Source organism: Grampus griseus (genome assembly GCF_964374135.1).
Source record: "Grampus griseus genome assembly, chromosome: 5".
NCBI classification, from domain to species: Eukaryota; Metazoa; Chordata; class Mammalia; order Artiodactyla; family Delphinidae; genus Grampus; species Grampus griseus.
In genome coordinates this window covers 97679424-97691505 of record NC_138998.1, presented here as the reverse complement: position 1 = coordinate 97691505, position 12082 = coordinate 97679424, and the positions used below count along the sequence as shown (strand labels likewise).

Below are 12082 nucleotides of genomic sequence, written 5' to 3'. Positions count from 1 at the left end.
AAACTGTATTATTGGAATTATTCCTTTGATACGCACCTCAGCGATCTGGGGCCAGTATCCTGTTTTCCTTCCTCCTGAATTCCCCTCAGGGTGCACAGTTGGGGGGTGGCTGCAGTAGCCTAAGGCTTGATGGGCTTCAACATCCTTTGTTTACTGAAATGGCAGGCCACTGTTCTTTGCCACAGTGCTTAACAGTTATTTCATTTAGAAATAAAATGTAAGTCACTTAGTACAAGGTCTGACTGGCAGTAGATGTTAATCATCAGTTACCATCATTATCACTCCCACCAACTCTGAAGAATAGCATCCTTTATTGCTTTCACCTCAAGGTGCAAAGTCATCTGCGGTTTACTTTCCCAAGGAAGCCTGGGAAGATCTTGAATCTCCTCTCAATCTTAAGTCAGGTGACCTGACACTTCCTCTTCCCAGAGCAGATCCTAAGCTTGGGGATCAACCCTGATACAGATAATGACCTTTTGAAGTTGGCTGGACCCCTGAGGCTGCCAACACTTGGCACAACTGAATCTAGCACGCACACCCCTCTTGAGTAGGAAGGGCTAGTTTCTCACCTCTTTGCTTAGTCTGAATATGGTATAAGTTCTTAGCTCAGCTCTAAAGATCTTGAGCTCCTGTGACTTGCCAAGGTTAGTGGTTCCTGGGTAGCAAAGCCAGGATCAAGCTGAAGCTAATTTGTCCCTACTCTACTGCTGTTTATTTTCATTTTGTCATGCAGCCTCTGAAACCGCAGGGGCGCTCTGATCTCCACCTGCAATTTTTATACTAAGGAAGAACAAAACTGATAAGGCCAGAGAGAAGGGGCCATGTGTTGGGGATGGGATAAGGGTTAGCTTGACTTGCTCTGCAGTACCTAGTCCTGGTAGGTGGAAATGGCATTTTAATATGTGCTTTACCTCTTCCTTATCTCTCTCTCTCTTTTTTTTTTTTTAAACCCCACATTTATTTATTTATTTGGCTGTGTTGGGTCTTCGTTTCTGTGCGAGGGCTTTCTCTAGTTGTGGCAAGCGGGGGCCACTCTTCATCGCGGTGCACGGACCTCTCACTATCGCGGCCTCTGTTGTTGCGGAGCACAGGCTCCAGACGCGCAGGCTGAGTAGTTGTGGCTCACGGGCCTAGTTGCTCCGCGGCATGTGGGATCTTCCCAGACCAGGGCTCGAACCCGTGTCGCCCGCATTAGCAGGAAGATTCTCAACCTCTGCGCCACCAGGGAAGCCCCCCCCTTTTTTTTTGATGTGGACGTTTTCAAAGACATTATTGAATTTGTTACAACACTGCTTTTGTTTTATGTTTTGGGGTTTTGGCCCAGAGGCATGTGAAATCTTAGCTCCCTGACCAGGGATTGAACCCGCACCCCCTGCATTGGAAGGTGAAGTCTTAACCACTGGACCACAAGGGAAGTCCCTGTTCCTTCTCTTTAATTAAAAAAACTTATTTCTTTCTAATTCATAATGGTCCCATAAAGAATTAGTTTGGAGTTGAAATTCATTCAGTCATTTCTTTCTTTCTTTTTTTTTTTTTTTTTTGCGGTACGCGGGCCTCTCACTGTTGTGGCCTCTCCCATTGCGGAGCACAGGCTCCGGACGCGCAGGCTCAGCGGCCATGGCTCACGGGCCCAGCCGCTCCATGGCATGTGGTATCTTCCCGGACCGGGGCACGAACCCGTGTCCCCTGCATCGGCAGGCGGACTCTCAACCACTGCGCCACCAGGGAAGCCCATTCAGTCATTTCTTAAATGTATGTTATCTGCCTGCTCTGTGCCAGGAGCTAAAAGTGAGGGAAAAAACAGAAAAAGCAGGCGCCTCATCAAACATTGTTGTCTGAGAGAGTACCCAAGTGGAGCAGGGGGGCAGGACAGGCAACAAGAAGACAAGTATCCGTAGTTCTTGTTCTTGAGTAAATTTTAATTTAATGACCTCAGGAAAGAGTTCAGTTCTAGCTACATCTAACTTTCAGTGTGTTTTTATTTTCACAGCTGACAACAGCTTTATGGTACCTTTTCTTTTGGGAGTGAATCAGCATCTGTACTTTTACTTTCCCTTATTTCTTCCTTTGTCTCTTCCCGTAGATGGCTGTCACTGGTGTTTGCTGGTTTTTAAATTTTGTGCCCCCCCCACTCCCCACCCAAAGCTGTTACGTAATTTTGGTTTTACTACTTGGAAGGCGTTTCCCTTCCGGGTGTGTAGTTCCAGTGCACATCCCACTCTAGGTAATATTTAAATAGTGTTTAAGATGATTTTTAAAGAATCTTAAAAATAATTATACATTCATGTATAGTTAATACAATAGGAATGACATACTACAGTTATTTACAGTTGTGATTTTAAAAACATGCAAATATTATACACATTTGGGAAAATCATTCTTTATCCTTTTCTTCCAGGTTTCATCAGTTTCACCCTTTTCTGTGTGCAGCTGATTTTAAAAATACTGCTTCCTTCTATGGTAGCGATAAGTTTGATTTGCCCTATGGGGTAAGAACATCAGGTCAGTAATATTATTCTTACCCTGCTCTATTAATATGAGTGGTGTTTGATGTGAATCACATGTTTATATAATTTTAAGGCCTTTTAATCTTTCTGTTTCATAATGATTCCTAAGGATATGATCTGGGAATTGGGTGAAAGGAATTAAATTTTAATACATAAATCTCCATTCATTTTGAGTCAGTGTGGAATAAAAGAATGAAAAAAGGTAGACTTTTTTGTTTTTGAGAAACTGCTTTTCACTTTTGTTTTGCCACCATATTACTCATGAGTTCCAATGCCTTACTTTATTCCAATTCAGAATTAGCAAGACAACCCTATGGGTTAACTTCCTCCCTATTTCCCATTTCACCTCTTTACCTATGAGTTTTATTTTATGTCATCACATTCTAGGTCCTTGGTCAATCTTTTAATTTAATCAGAGGATATTTTATTTTTGCTAAATTTAGAGAGAATTACTCCATTTACCAATGATGAAACGATTTTCCCTCTGCTTGTTGACAACCGCTTTGCCTTGCACGATTGTATATTCTAGGTTTTGAGAGACCCTGAAAGCCTAGGAGGTGACAAGCCTATAGTTTCCTGAGTTAGACTTTTCTTATTCAGCTGATCCTGTGTGTGTGTGTGTGTGTCTGTGTGTGTGTGTCTGTGTGTTTAAAATACATTGCAGAGAGTTTGATAATCTAATAGGTTTAAAGTTGCAGAATATTGATTTTTATACTTATTTCTATATTTATTAATTTTATTATTAATAAAATCAACAATTATTAAATTTTATTTTTATTATTAATAATAATATTAATTATTATAGTTTAATTATTATAAATAAAATTATTAATTTTGACTATTAATATTATTATTAATTAATATGATTAATTAACCTGATATGATTAATTTTTGCTTATGATTGTTTTTAGATTAAGCATCTTATTTTTCTGGGGTTTTTGGAGAATGTCCTTAGAGCATTCACCATTTTGAGTGCGCCTGTTAAGCAGTGCTGGCTAATTGCAGTTGTAACATGAATTTTCACCACAGAATAAATCACAGGTGGCCATGCCAGTTTGAAGTGGGTTTTGGGGAGGGCAGTGGATAAGGTGGTTTACTGTGTACCTAAGAAGTCATGATTGCTGTTATTCCTAATACTCCATTTGTTTTCTAGCCGAATACTTTCGACTTGCTCTTTCAAAACTGCAGAGTTGTGATCTCTTTGATGAGTTTGACAAGTGAGTTAAAAGTTTTCTTGCTTCTGTTTTACTTTTAGTTTTAGCTAAGTTGATTCAAAACATGTACCCCAGTGTAAAATACATTCACTCAGGAAGATTCCATATCTTTGTGCATAAATAAAATGCCTAGGAGTTATTTCTATGACACTTGAAGTAAACAGACTACAAATATAGTTTAGAAGTTGCATAATTGGTTGGCTTAAAAGATTGCAGGCAGTCTTGATGGTGTGCCATGCTAGTCCCAAGTCAGGACATTTTTAACCCACGTTCATCTTTTCTAAGTTGTTGTTACTGAAGAATTAATTCACACTCCCTGTTAATCAGCTCACAGCCTCCTTCCATGGCATGGTTCCCATACCTTCCCATACATCTTCTAAACCGCTCCCTCATGAGGATCTTTTCTGTTTCACTTGAATATTGGATTTCAGAAGCAGCTCTCTTTCTTTTATTCAGAATTACATTTGAGGGAAGTGAACAGCTTGTTTAGATACACATTTTCTGACTACAAAAGGCAGTTTCGTTTTTAGAAAAGTTTGGTGTCCATTTAACCCCTTAGGAATTGAGTTGCCAAAGACTTCTTAGCAAGTCAACTTATTTTACAGAGGTGGACTTATTTCACAAAGTTTTAAGCTGTACTTTAGAATTTGGCCAGTTGTCCAGTGGGATGAGAAGGGTGATCTGCAGCTGTGAGGCCTCCATTAAAAAGGAAAATGGAAGAATTCCCCCCCTTATCCAAGAGAATAGAGGTGCTTTTTGGTGGGTGCAGAAATGGGGGCAGTAGACGGAGGTGTGAAAATGGAGATAGTTTACAGAACAGAGCTGGAGGAGTAGTGCTAGATTTTGTCTGAATTTACCTAAGTTTTCTCTGTCAGGGGCCCAGATTATTGAGGTGTAGATTATGTAATAATGTTGGTTCATTTCAGTTTGTACTTTTTATAATTTAAAACTATGCCATCAACCTAATCGATTTCAATTTTTGATTGCATATCCACAGCAACCATATATATTCTTTTCTAACCAAAATTTATACAGCTCTCATCTGTAGGATATTGCTTTATGCAGACCTTTGGCATGTGTGCTTTTTATCAATTCTAACTTTTTTTTTTTTTTTTTTTGCGGTACGCGGGCCTCTCACTGTTGTGGCCTCTCCCGTTGCGGAGCACAGGCTCCGGACGCGCAGGCTCAGCGGCCATGGCTCACGGGCCTAGCCACTCCACAGCATGTGGGATCTTCCCGGACCGGGGCACGGACCTGCGTCCCCTGCATCGGCAGGCGGACTCTCAACCACTGCGCCACCAGGGAAGCCCTCTCTCTAACTTTTTACTACCACCCTGCAAAGTATGGTCCATGATCTCCATTTTTTAAATTGAGAAACTGAGGCCAGGCAAACATATATAGTTTGTTAGAACTGGTAAATGTCAGAGCCAGGATGTGAACCTGGGTGGGTCCATCCAGGGGTGGATGTTTGACTTCACGGTGATAATGGTTATACCTTAAATAATTGTAGCAGGTATCTGCAAAGCTTTGAAAAAATCCTTGGCCCTGTAAACGTGAGATACTGTCAGAATTCTTGATGGGACGTGACTGGAACTTTTGTTCTTGCCTGTTTTGTTTTGTTTTTTTTTAAATTTTTATTTATTTATTTATTTATTTATGGCTGCGTTGGGTCTTCATTGCTGCGCGTGGGCTTTCTCTAGTTGCAGCGAGCGGGGGCTACTCTTCGTTGCGGCGTGCAGGCTTCTCATCGCGGTGGCTTCTCTTGTTGCGGAGCATGGGCTCTAGGCGCGCGGGCTTCCGTCATTGCCTGCTTTTTATCTTAGAATTAGCCGTGCTTTATTTAGTTGCTTTCAGAGCCTCTTCCTGCACAGGTATTCATCATCTGTATGTGCCTCAGCCAGGCTACCTCCTCTCTTCTTGCCGACTTGGTCTGGCTGCTCCCCACCCTTTCCTCCTGCCACCCGCTCCCACCAGCAACCCACGTCGGGTTCTCAGCATCACTAGCATTGGGAGGGAGGTGGGTGTGGGTGGTGAGGAAGCACTGAACATCATGCTGATTGCACAAAGGTTCCTGAGTCTGAAGTTGTTAAGAGATGGAAGTACCATCAATGTACAAGCAGAAACTGTGCAGGTATACAGTGAATGGAGACTGTCCCTGTAGGATCCTCCCAGAGTACAGTGATGCAGTAGACACTCAGCATTGCTGAATCGCTTGTGTGATGCCTGCAGACTTGCTCCCTAGAGACTTCAGAAAGAGTGTTTTGAAAGTGGATAAGAATATACTTGTGACAATATTATCTTCATTTAGATATTAACTTTTAGGAGGAGTTCACGTGTAATAATAAATTTTACCTACATTTTAAGTAAGTCATTCTACATTTGTCTGAAACCCACGGTACAATCCAAAGATCATAACAGGCCAGCCCATGCCTGAGCAATAAATATATTTTAAGTAAACCCCAGAAAGGCAGAATACACTAACCTGCCTATCGCTGCCTCGAAGTCAACTCAGTCTACCCCCCAAATAACCTTATACATTTCCCATTTCTCCTCTCTGCCTGGGGAAATGCCGTAGAAGAAAGAGGTGTGAGAACAGTCTGTCCTTCTCTGGCAGAGGACCTGGACCGCCCTTGGTCGCGGAGTCCTCCCTGAGCCCTCACTGTGGATCCGGGAGCTGTGGCCCTCATGTACCAGGAGGAAGCCTTTCTGGCCGAGGCTTGCTCACTCTCTGTAGGGGTCTGTAGGTCAGAGAGGAGGGGCTCAGGTGGAGAGAGGTGAGAACCTCCTTTTCAAGTCCCTTCCCCCTTTGGCTGTTCTCTTCGTCCCTCCCACAAAGGTTCAGACATTTTTTTGTTGTTTCAAATCTGAATCCTTTACTTATCTCATTTAGCATGCATGATGCCCTTGGTTGGGATAGATTTTACTGTGAATGGGAAAACTCCAAATATCGGTTGCATTTGCAAGATACAACTTTTCCTCTTTCTTACAATTGTCATGTAAATGAAGCCTGCGGTTAAGCAATCTCAGGCCAGCTTAGCAGCTGTTAATCATCAGAGACCAAGGCTTCTCTATTGTGACTGTTATTATTCCTTATGGTCCAATCTGATGGCTGGACTTCACCAGGCATATGTACATCCTGGCCAGCAGGGAGGATGAAGGGGGAAGGGCATGCCCCCAGCCATTAAGACTTGCCTCCTTCTTTAAGGATATTTCCCAGAAATTACATATAACACTTTATTACAGCCAGTGATGTGCTGGAGCCTGTTGGTACCAAATTGTGAGAGCTGCCGCTCTTCCCAAGTCCGTGTTCAGTGCCATCCAGGTAGAAGCTTGAAATTAGCCGTGGTGGGAATATATTTATACCATGGAAATTGGCAAACACTGCAAACTGGGGCTTCCCCATCACTCCCCTCTCTCCCAAAGAGGACTGATTGTTAAAAATTTTCTAGCAACCACCAATTATATCCCATTGGCTAGGGGTATAATCACAAGGCCTTTCTGGAAGGTGGACTGGAAAATGTAGCCTCTATTCCATGTGGCTGTGCACCCACCTTAGAGAGAGAGAGAGAGAGAGAGAGAGAGAGTCCTATTTTAAGAGACAAATGAAACATAGTTATTGAGGGGCAAGTAGCAGTCTTTGCCAGTGTTGTTCACCATTTCCTGTTTCTGTGCCTGGAAATATTCAAGATTCTAAAGTCAGTTACGTAACACTATACCAACCTAGCTTGGTGCTAGAAGCAGCCAACTGTGGTTTCTCTCTTGAAGATGAAAGCTGTTGAAACGTATTGGGGTTGCAGATTGTTTTGAAGCGGGGTTTCTTATGAGGTCTTATTTATGCCACCTTTGTAGGTAATGTGAGTAAAGTAACTCAGTGAGGCAGGGGAGCCTTTTTCTACAGTCACTGCCATGCAGAACTTGGGCCAGAGATAAAGAGGGAAGGGAACAGGAGTGTGCATGTCTGGCCGGAACTCTGTGTGGCAGAGCCCAGGAATTTTAAGAATTCCATGCTGCTTCTTTGCTCTACCTCCCCTCTTCCCTCTCTCCTGCCCCCCCCCCAATCTGTTCTTTTTCAAAGTTTTTGGTCACTTAGTAATAATCGTAATAATTTGCCTCCCTTCTTGTAATCACATCTGTTAGAAAGTATTTTCATTATAGAAAGTTGCCTTTCGCCCTAATTTTGTGATAGGAGTTCTCAATTTTCCCTGTGAAAAGATGAGAACACATGATAGGCCATTTACATACCCCATTGTATTTTATTATGTTATTTATCTTTTTGGTATGTAGTTTTAATAGAGGGTTAATCTTGGGCTTTTTCTTTTATATTCTTTCTGAGTTTCTCTCCTGACCAATGGTACAGCAGGTTGGGATGGGGTGAATATTGAGGCTGCTAAACTGTTCCCTAAAGAATCCCAGTTACCTCACCTCACCTGTTCCTGCTCAGTTGTGTGGACTGAGGGCCAGACCCAAAAGCACAGTAAAGTCACAGAGAGGGTCAGAGGCAGGAAGGATGGAGATTGTTAGTCCAATCCCCTCATTTTAAAGATGAGAGGACTGAGGTCCATAGAGGTTAAGAGGTCTCCAGACTTCCACTCTTCTCCAGTTACTCCCTTTGCATTTAACCAGCAGCGCAAAGACAGAAGACTCCACAATTCAATGTCTTAGACTGAGTGTCATCTGAAGAGGTAAGGGGAAGAGAATTCCGGAACTGTGAATTCTTTGGGGTATATTCTTTAGGATTTCCAGGGCTATAAGTCGCCCACCCACCCCCATTATGTAATGTGGCTTCTGCCTTTATCCTTAACCTCAAACCATTTTTAATACTTTTACAGGGCTAAACTAAAACATCTCCAGGGTACATGTGTAAATTCACCAAAACAGATGTACGTTAAATAGGGTTTTTCGTCTGTTTTTTGTGGGGTTTCTTTTTGCCTCTTAAAGATAAATGATCTGGATAGAATCTTCTCTGGATAGATACCGGCAAATTACAGAGCAGGCCAACTGGCATATATACTACGCATGATCATCAGGATGAGAGTTGAGAAAAGGAAATTTTTTCAGTACTAAGCCAGAGGATCCTAAGTATGGGAAAAAGAAAAAGTCTCAAAGAAATGTTGACAAATCATTTTTTTTCTTGTTAGGATGAAATTCACACAACATAAAATGAACCGTTTGAAAGAGAACAATTCAGTGGCACTTAGTACATTCACAGTATTGTGCAACCACCACCTCTAGCTAGTTCCAAAAAGACAAACCATTTAAAAACAATGATTAATCTTTTCGTGTTTTCTTTTCCATGTTCCTCCTTTTATGGGAACGCTCAAACTAGCTGTCTGACCAGAACTTCGGCAGCAGGGGAGCCATGCTAAGGGTAGAAAAGGATTGCTTAGAAAAGTTTGTTTTTATTCTTTTGTCGGGGAGAGGGGAGGGCAGGTGGTGGGCATGGGCCATCTGAAATAGAGGGGCGGTACTGGTGAAAAGTTGCTAGAGTCAGCAGGTCAGGCGTAACTGCTCTGGGACCTTGGGCAAGTTTCGGAGTTTCTGAACCTTGGTTTTACAAAAGAGGAGGTGGATCTGTATATGCACATTATACCAATGTCAGCTTTACTAGTTAATAAAGTTAAGTTAATAAATTAAGTCAGTGTAATCACTGCAAGAAACTGGGTGAAGGTTACACAGGACTTCTCAGTACTATTTTTGCAACTTCCCGTGAATCTAGAATTATTTCAAAATAGAAAGCTTAAATTGAAAACATGGGCTTCCCTGGTGGCGCAGTGGTTGAGAGTCCGCCTGCCAATGCAGGGGACACGGGTTCGTGCCCCAGTCCGGGAAGATCCCACATGCCGTGGAGCGGCTGGGCCCGTGAGCCATGCCCGCTGAGCCTGCGCGTCTGGAGCCTGTGCTCTGCAACGGGAGAGGCCACAACAGTGAGAGGCCCGTGTACTGCAAAAAAAAAAAAAAAAAAACGAAAACATATGACGACGTGAAACTTGTGCACGAATGTTCATAGCAGCATCATTCATAATAGCCTCAGAGTGGAAACAACCAAATGTCCAGCAACTGCTCAATGGATAAATTAAATGCATATCCGTACAATGGAATGTAATTCAGCTGTACAAAGCAACGCAGTACTGATTCCTGCTGGGGCATGAGTGAATCTTGAAAACTTTTTTTTTCTTTTTTTTTGCGGTACGCGGGCCTCTCACTGTTGTGGCCTCTCCCATTGCGGAGCACAGGCTCCGGATGCGCAGGCTCAGCGGCCATGGCTCACGGGCCCAGCCGCTCTGCGGCATGTGGGATCTTCCCGGACCGGGGCACGAACCCGTGTCCCCTGCATCGGCAGGTGGACTCTCAACCACCGCGCCACCAGGGAAGCCCTTGAAAACATTTTGCTCAGTGAAAGCAGTCAGTCACAGATTACATATTGTATGACTCCATTTATATGAAATGGCCAGGATAGACAAATCTATAGAGATAGAAAGTGGATTAGTTGTGCCACAGACAGGGGTTGGGATGGGGGTGGAAATGGAGAGTGACTGCCCCTGGCTGTGGGGTGTCGTCGTCGGGTGATGAAAACGTTCTGGATTGGATAATGGTGATGGTGGCGCAGCTTTGCGAATGTGCTAAAACCTGCTGAATTTTATTATTTAAATGGATGAATTTTAGGGTGTGTGAATTATATTTCAATTTCAAAAAAAGCTTTTATAAAGGAGGGGGGATGGTTGAGGTACCCTCTAGATTCCTTTCTAGCCACTTTGTTCAGAGGGCCCCATGATGCCACACCTAGAACAAAGGGTTTGGAGTGACACACCTCTAGTTCTCCTGCCATCGTTTCCCTACGCTGTCGCTCTTGATTTCTCAGGACTCGGTTCCTTGTTAATCTCCAAAGCACAGCTCACACAATTGTGGCCATGCTTTTTTATAAACTTCACTAGTGATTGAGGATATTTTAAGGGAATTGCATCACAAAGAATACCTACAATGTGCCCATGTTGTGAGAGCCTGACCCTTCCTGGCTGTGTGTGGAGCTCTGTAGCACCAGCTTGCACCCTGGTCCTGGAGACTGCTGCTTTCTCCTCAGTGGGAGCACATCCTCCCACAGCCGGAGCAGCGAAATCCTGGGTCACAAAATCTCTGCTCTCGCTTAAAATACAGGAACCAGCTCTCCTCCCGCAGCCATCACCATCGCGTTCCGCAAGCACGCCAGATTCTGTGAAGAGCGCTTGAGTCCTGCAGAGGTGGTTATAGAGTAACTAAGCCTAAATATCTTCCTTAACGGAAGCACCTGTGTTAAGTCAGTTGCTTGCTAAGTGGATGAGGATTTGCGAAGGCTGCCTGGTTGCTCACCCAGGCAGAATCCATTATGTCAGCAGTGGCAGAGACAGGTTACATCGGCAACCAGCCAGGGTGGGAGCATGGTCTTTGACAACTTAAGACGTCAGCAGTGTATTTATTAAAAAGAGCCCAAGCTCTATAAGGGATATCAGTGTCTGCATCACTGCTCTGGCCATCCTCCTGCTTTGCAGTTTCTTTACATGGCAGCATTTTCAGCCAGAAGGAGGACTTGAGGGTGAGGGGAGGTTGTGATTCTGCATCAACAAAGTAGTCATTTGTGGCAGAGAGGAACACATACGTGTTCTGTAGCAACTGCTGTGGTCAGACGTTGGATAGAGAGAGATACAGAAACCATGGTACACATGCCGGAGGAACTGACAGATGGCTCTGTGCGACATAGGTTAACAACATTTGAGACCTCAGTGATTCCCTTACTTCGTAAAAGGGCATACTGAGATCCAAGAGGTTAGGTCATGAGGCCAGGCTCCCAGAGGTGCAGAGTAGGGGAGCCACAGCTAGCAGTGAGATCTCCACCCCACTCCAATGCACAGGGTTTTAGGATCTCTGGGCTGCAAGGAGCACTATTCCTAACTAAGCATGATTTGAACTAAGTGGATGGTTATTACCTCCCATATCACATAGATGTGTGGATTCAGATGTATAGAATCAGGTTTGTGGATCTAGCTCACAGGGCAGGCCACGTATGGCTGCACAGACTGGATTGCACAAACCGCGGGAGTGCCGACGTACTGGGTACCACCTGCACGTCTGTATGGATTGGCTCCAGTTATGGGATTGAATTAGTGGCTCAGGAATGTCAGGGCAGCTTCCTCGCGGCTCTCTCTGGCTTTCCCTCTTAGGTGCAAGATGACTACAGCCGCCCTAACCTTGTTATCGCATGTCAGTATCCAAGCAGAAAGGATGGGTAGATGAAATCAGTGTTCTGCTCAAACCATTCTCTTCCTGGGGGTAAAATCTTTTCCAGGGCATTTAACAGACTTCCCTAATATCTTATTGCCCAGGGATGGT

At 43.7% G+C, this 12082-nt stretch overlaps 1 protein-coding gene across 7 annotated transcripts in view; it reads left to right on the top strand.

Moving 5' to 3' along the window:
- Window positions 1-12082, top strand: part of ST3GAL6 (ST3 beta-galactoside alpha-2,3-sialyltransferase 6) — a 79095-nt gene that overhangs the window by 49202 nt on the left and 17811 nt on the right. For all 7 annotated transcript variants that reach the window (XR_014296752.1, XR_014296753.1, XM_082654497.1 and 4 more), the window contains 2 exons: window positions 2399-2502; window positions 3661-3724. Coding sequence is in view for 5 of the 7 variants with exons in the window: in XM_082654497.1 (XP_082510623.1) it covers window positions 2399-2502; window positions 3661-3724 (168 nt within the window). In the remaining 2 variants the exon portion in view is untranslated. The remainder of the gene's footprint in view (window positions 1-2398; window positions 2503-3660; window positions 3725-12082) is intronic.